At 27.6% G+C, this 7,201-nt stretch overlaps 1 protein-coding gene across 1 annotated transcript; it reads right to left on the reverse strand.

Moving 5' to 3' along the window:
• Position 1: 1 nt before the first annotated feature.
• LOC112466994 (long-chain fatty acid transport protein 4) lies at positions 2–6,475 on the reverse strand (the record flags this gene model as incomplete). The annotated part of the gene is made up of 12 exons (XM_025035394.1): positions 2–678; positions 750–805; positions 890–1,043; positions 1,223–1,313; positions 1,462–1,528; positions 1,616–1,753; positions 2,147–2,290; positions 2,553–2,745; positions 4,012–4,213; positions 4,960–5,191; positions 5,646–5,883; positions 6,314–6,475. Coding segments are annotated over 12 exons (1,773 nt in total), but the record flags the coding sequence as incomplete, so codon positions are not given.
• Positions 6,476–7,201: the final 726 nt, after the last annotated feature.

Raw genomic sequence — 7,201 nt, forward strand, 5'->3', positions numbered from 1 at the left:
TAATTTAAAGCTTATCTTCAATTAATTAACGATAAAATCTAATGAACAAGATGTTATTCTTGTTTTTTCTTGGACACTGTTCTTTTTTGTCTTAATTATTTCTTTCTAAACTTAAATAACATAAAGTAAGGAGTACTATCTATGAAAAAGTATAACTATGTAAAGTATAACTGTAAAAAAAATATTTTTTCTTTCTCTCTCTTATCTTTTTACTAATTGAGTGAATTATCTATTATGCTATTTTGCAATTCACACTGGAGTATATATTCGTCACATTGTCATTATTCTAATATACAAAGTAACTCAAAAATTATAAAGTATCAGTCATGATATAAATGTCTTAATGGAAAATACCTCATGTCATTTCTTCTTTGAAACAACATGTGCTTCCGCACACACACGTTTGCGAAAAAAGACATGCCTGATAGTTTATTGGTTCACAAAATAGTAATCACTAAATATAGTTTAACTAACACTGGAAACTTAATATCGTAAAAAACGTTTTATTCTAAGTTCAAATTTCCCATTTTATCTTAAAATTAAAGGATGTTTTTCCGCGAAAAAGTGTGCCGCGAAAAAGAATTATAATCGAATTTTTTCTTTGATGATATTATTGTAGTGTTCATCAGTCATTCTCACGTAGGTATCATTGTTGAGGAAATAAATTGGATCTTTAACCTGTAAAAATAATTATTCTTATAACTATCACTTCTATTTTAAAGAATTAGAATAAATAAGGGGAAACTTGCTTTTTTAATGTCAAAAGCATCTTGTTGGAGATCCTTCTTTTGCAATTTAAACGTTCCTGTATACAAAATAAGTTGTGTTATTAAATACAAATTATTAAATACAATCTAATATAAAGTGGGTTTAAATAGGTTTTCTTTACCAGTCATAGGCAATTCTGACAGAATACGAATAAAACGAGGTATGGCGTAGTTCGGCAAAACTTTCTTCAATTTTCCGACCAATCCCTTCAAGTCCAAGGAATTTTCTGGATCGTATATAGCCACCATTCCTGCCTTACCCTCGTTTCCGGGCACCTGCAAACGCATATGTATGAATAATAAGAAATTTTTATCAATAACATTTTCTTTAAAACTCTAAAACAATTGTTTATTCAATATGAATTGATACTATGCTTTATTATATATATTTCTATTTTTTTCTCAATCAAAACTGATTATCTTATGAGTGAGTAATGGATTTAAATGTTATTTACCTCGACACCAAATACAGTTGCATCCTTGAGGCCTATCACGTTGCTTATGACGGCTTCTACTTCCGAGGTAGCAACATTTTCACCTCGCCACCTAATATTTCAATTTCAAGAGCGACATAATGTAATTAATCAAATTTTTATTTATTTACTAATATTACATTTTAAAAATATTTATAGTAATAATTGTTAAATAGATCTGATTGTATGTTAATTTTTTGTATTAAGAGTATCCTACGTGCCTAAATGTATCGCCAGTTCTGTCCTTGAAGTAAAAGTATCCGAGTTCATCCATAACTAAAATATCACCTGTTCGGAAAATTCAATTAAATTATATATAATTATCCTTGATGAATCATGTAAATAGATTGCGCTATGTTTTATATTAACACTGACCAGAATTGAAAACGCGATCGCCCTTCTTGAAGACATCATGTATAATCTTTTGCTCTGAAGCCTTTTTATCCGCGTATCCGCTGAAGTCGTTTACCACTTTCTTTGGATTAATTTTACCTACAAAAACGCCAGGCTCACCTAAACAAATAATATAAAAATAATACAATTGTGTTAAAAGTATTAGAAAAAGAAATATAGTAGATATATATTTGACTGAAATATACATGTATTTAACTGCTGAATGTTATTGTGAATTTATTATTTTTAATAACATATGTTTATTAATAATAAATTGGAACTAATGAAATTGTATGCCATAATAATATCTAATTATATTAGAGATATTATTATAGCATACAATTTCTTTAAAAAATTATGGAAAAAGACACGATAGAAAATCTTCTTGTACTCTGATATACTGATAACAAATAAAACTAAATCCGTTGCATTAACGTGAGAGGAAAAATTTTTTTCTAAAATATTAAATTCTTTATCGTATTTTTTGTAACATAAAATTTTAGTGATACATACCAGGTTTACATGGTATGCAGAATCCATCTGACCCCCTCAATAACTCTCCTGTCTCTTCATCAATTTTTAACAATGCAACTGGATACAAATTACTAGCATATCTTGGTATGAAACCAACAGCACCGATTTTATTGTCAATATTGACTGTAAATTATACAAATATTTCTAAAAATAACTATACACTTGACAATTATAAAATATTAAGTCAACAGTTATTGCTAATTATTGTAAATAATTACTTATTTATTAAACGAAACTTTAACACATCGTTTCTAACAAAGATAAATTTATTATTTACGCAGAAGAAAAATAATTATTATTTGTGCCCAAAATGTATCATATTTAAGATTATGGATTTAAATAACAAAATTTTTCTGAGATTAATCTAATTAAACAGATAAGTTACCGAGATTTGAGTTTCCTTCAGTGGCTCCATAAAACTCGCCTATTTGCTTCACACCAAATCTCTTGACAAAAGATTCCCAAATTTGCGGCCTCAGACCATTTCCAAACATTAGTCGTACTTTATGCGTCGTATCGCACTCGCTTGGTGGGACTGTAAGCAGAAAACGGCAGATCTCTCCAATATATTGCGCTACCTAAAATAAAAATACAATTTTTATTATTAAAGTTGAATATTCGAAACTTAATAGTTTCAAAATTTACTATAATGTAAAAATTAACATATTTCACATTCTTATATAACTCAACATAAATTAATAGCATATAAATATAAAATATTGCACATTTAATACTAATAATATATTGTTGCATTTAATGGCTTTATCTGTATAAACCGATAGTTGTAAAAGTAATCAATACAAGGATCTATAAATATCCTATTTAATAAAAAAAAGGATGATTTCTGTAGTAATAAAAAAATACAGGAGTAATTATTTTTTAATTTGGACACAATTTGTAGTGCCATCGGATTTCAAAAAATTGATGATTTAAACAACTTTTAATTCAGCTTTAGAAATAGTAATGGAAAAGAACAATTATTTTAAATTTACATGAATAGTAAATTCTACACATTTAGTTCTTGTAATATTTATAAAAAAAAATTGTTTCCAGAACTAGTAAAATATAAATAAATTTAAGAAGGATATTTTTAATCCTTGATAAGAGGAATCCTCCCAATTTCTTGATAAAATCTCAGAACATATATAACATTTTCCGAGAATATATCCTTTGTTTACATCCTTTCTTATTACAGAAATGTAATAGAGTATAATATAAAGTTCTTATGACACGATTCTGTCTAGTTTCATTAAACAAGATTTTTAACATATATCTTTGTAAACGCAAGAAACATTAAAAAGCATTATTAAAGATGAAATGTCGAGGTACTGAGAAATCCTGGAATTCCCGACTTTTTTATAGAACAATGTCATCAATTTCTTTCAATATATAAAATAGAAAAACAGATTTATCAGGTATTATATTATTAATTAAAAATTAAATACATGCAGTACCTAACACTAAAAAATTTTTATTAAAGATAAATTATATAATCAATCAGTTGTTTGGAAACTTTTGGTATTAGATTTAAAAAGTAAGTAAATAAAAATGAACTTTAAAATAACAAAAAATAGTATTTTTAGTTAATAATAATTTGTGGCAATTTACAATTATTCTTTTTGAACTCTCGCGTTTGCTCTTTTGGATAAATTATTTGTTTGACAAAAATTACTGTTTTAAAGAAGTTTGCACGATGTGAATACTTGGTTAGTCGATATTAGTCAATTTTATTTTGTCAGCATTATCTAAATCAAAATTTTTTGCAACAATTAATTACAATCTCTCCAAAAAAATGATAAAATTAAAGAACTATAAAATTATATAAAAAAATAGAGTGATCTTACAGTACATTCGTAATGAATGCAATCCGACCAATACTTGGTCGCGCTAAATTTTCTACGAAGTACGACAGTGACGCCTCCCATGAGTGCTTGGCCAGCTCCAAGTATACCACCCGCGGTGTGATAAAGAGGTAGAGGATTGTAAATTCGATCATCCGAGTGTAGATTAAGCATCGAGTTCACGCCACATGTCATTAACATGTACCTGGAAACGCAAAAATAGTATACACAAGTTATTAATAATTATTATTTTTCAATTTGAAACAATACGTATACAAATAAATGCAGAAAAATATTTTATATTAATGTTATGGACTGACTTTTAATAACACTAGAAAATAAATGTAAAATTTTCACAAATTAGCTTATATATTATTAACAATATGATAATAAGTAAATACATTTTTTCCTATTTAAGCCTCAATACTTACAATTAGTGAAAATTTTAAACAGAATTTATCAACGTAGTATTTAAGATATTTATTCTTAGCATGGCGATAATTCTAATTGAAGTTTATTAACGTAGTGTCTGTGATTAAAGTTTATTAGAGTTTATTAAAGTAGACACGCAGCTAGATGAGCTTCGACCATCGAGACGTGGCTATACATAAAGAAGCATACAAACAAAAAAATAAGACAAAGACCAAACTACTAATTTTATACTATTAATTTCTTATTGTTACTTATAATAAATAATAACATATAAATATATAGTTAATAAATGAAGCACAAATTAAAAATTTAATTCTATAAAAACACCAACGTTGATTTAAAAGACATTACTAGTTTCTTTATCAGTATGGTCTTATACATGCGTAAGGTAAAAAAATCTTATATTTAAATTATATATATACACACACACACACACACGTAGTATGTTCGTCGATAAGTTCGTACACTTAACATTCTAATGATTTTTTGCATATAGCTAATCAATCCACGAAACCTCACCTTAAATTATTGATAACAGCAGCCTTTGGCATTCCCGTCGTCCCAGATGTATAGATATAAATCAATTTGTCTCGGGAATTAACATAGTCAAGTTGAACGAAGAGAGACCCAGGGTCAATACTGCTGATTTCCGTATTTATATTGATTGCACCTTCCAAAATCGGCGTGTCCGTCAACTCGGACCATTGATAAAGCTCAATGTCGGGTATTTTATCCTTGATGTCACGGATCGCTGCACACGATACGCTTTAATAATATGTGCAATGCAAACGAGTTTAGAGATATTTCCACTCATAACATAGAAAGTGCACTTAGAAAGTATATTTGCCAGAGAAAATCCAGTTACGGTTAACTTAGTAGTATAATCATATGATTAAGAACATAGATATTGACGTTAGAATGTAATATGTATATGAGTGTTCTATATATGTTCTATAATTAGCAAGAAAGTCGTCTATATCAATCGTCTATATAATCTTTTTAATTTGTGAATTATAATTGTGAAAAAATGAGAATTTTATGATAATTTTTAACAGTAATAATATATTTATAAAATATCAAATTTAACAATAATGATATGCTTATAAATGCCATGTTACTGACATTTTTACATTAATTGGCTTTTAATTTTTTATTAATTCTTTAAATTACAAATACCTGTTTACAATTCAAAGCAAAGAACTCACCATCCTTAAGTTCCGATCCGAAAATGACAGCTTTGCAACCAGCAGCGTTAATGCTGTGCAGAAGTACATCACGTCGAAGATTTGTGTTAATTAAAGCCGCTACGAAACCAGCTTTGCTAAGACCCAACCAGGTAGCGATGTATTCAGGACGATTTTCCATAAAGACAGCTATACTATCAAAATGAGAAAATGGCCTAGTGCGAAAGTAACGTCCCACGCGATTGCTGTAGTGCTCCAACTGTGTGCAATGCATATTTGTAAAAAAATTATTATAGACGCATATAATTCAAAACTAAATAATCAAGAGTTTGATTAGCTTTTTCTATTAATTCTTTATTACTAAATTATAGTATTTTTTAATTGCGTTCTTATTTCTTATATAAGACATCGTTAATTAAAAAATATATATTTGAAGTACTCGCAAACTAATATTTTTGCGCTTAAAATTTGATTAATTTAATAATTTCATGAACATCGTCTTAATAATATATTTTTCCAAAGAACTTTAAATAATTTATTTAAAGTTCAAACTTATATACGTACAGCGGTTGTAATAACGTGTCATCAGTTAATTAATTCTACTCGTCTTTACAATCACCGACGCAAGTGCTAAATGTACGGTGCGGTGCAAATGTACGAATACAAGCGGTCTATGAGTCAGATATTACCTGTTCATACGTCCATTCTGTGTCCTCGAAAATGTAAGCGACTTTATTCGGATGAGCTGCTGCATATTTTGAGAAAACTTTTGCAACGGTATATTCACGTTTCTCCCACCACCAAAGAAGTAAGTTAACTTTAAAAAATCGAAAAGCACCCCTGCACAAAAGAAAATTCAAAAATTAACCTAAATTATATTCATGTAATTTATCAAAAACTATATATTTATTTAATTCAGCTGATTATTAATTTACATGTTTAATATATATATTTATCGTTTTATATATGTATCAATAGTACCATTTCTTCTTTTAATCAAGAAAAATATATTAATCAAATTCTATTAAATAATATCAAAAACTTAAAATTAATATACAAACATCTTATTTGTTATTGTTATATAGAATTATTTTTATGATAAATGAATTTAGTATTGTCTCATTCTTCTTCCTTTAATTGCAATTCTAAATAAGATTAAGTAACGTAAAATGCACAATTAAAACCAAATGATTGAACAATAAAATAAACAATTAAAATAATCATTTTAAAAATTTCTATTTTAGACACATTTTAAAAAAAGAAACTAAAGTAGATTTATCAAGAGAAGGATAAATTGTATAGAACTCGTCATACATTTTTTCGCATTATAAAATTAAAATAGAAAAGAAGATTTTGAGTTACAATAACTATATAGTGTCACATGTTTTTTAAATTGATAATACATTCTTTGCTCTTGGTCCCCTCACGTAATGCCTTTTTCTCTAGCTAGCAATTGGTTAATATCGTCACACGACACGCGTGATATATGTCACGCAAACGCAACTGCTCTATTGTCACTCGTCTAACACCTGGCAAAATATCAAAAAAGTAATTTTGCCGTCGTGATTTTTGTGTAA

This window comes from Temnothorax curvispinosus, unplaced genomic scaffold (genome assembly GCF_003070985.1).
Source record: "Temnothorax curvispinosus isolate PA1 unplaced genomic scaffold, ASM307098v1 QBEX01016800.1, whole genome shotgun sequence".
Classification (NCBI taxonomy): Eukaryota; Metazoa; Arthropoda; class Insecta; order Hymenoptera; family Formicidae; genus Temnothorax; species Temnothorax curvispinosus.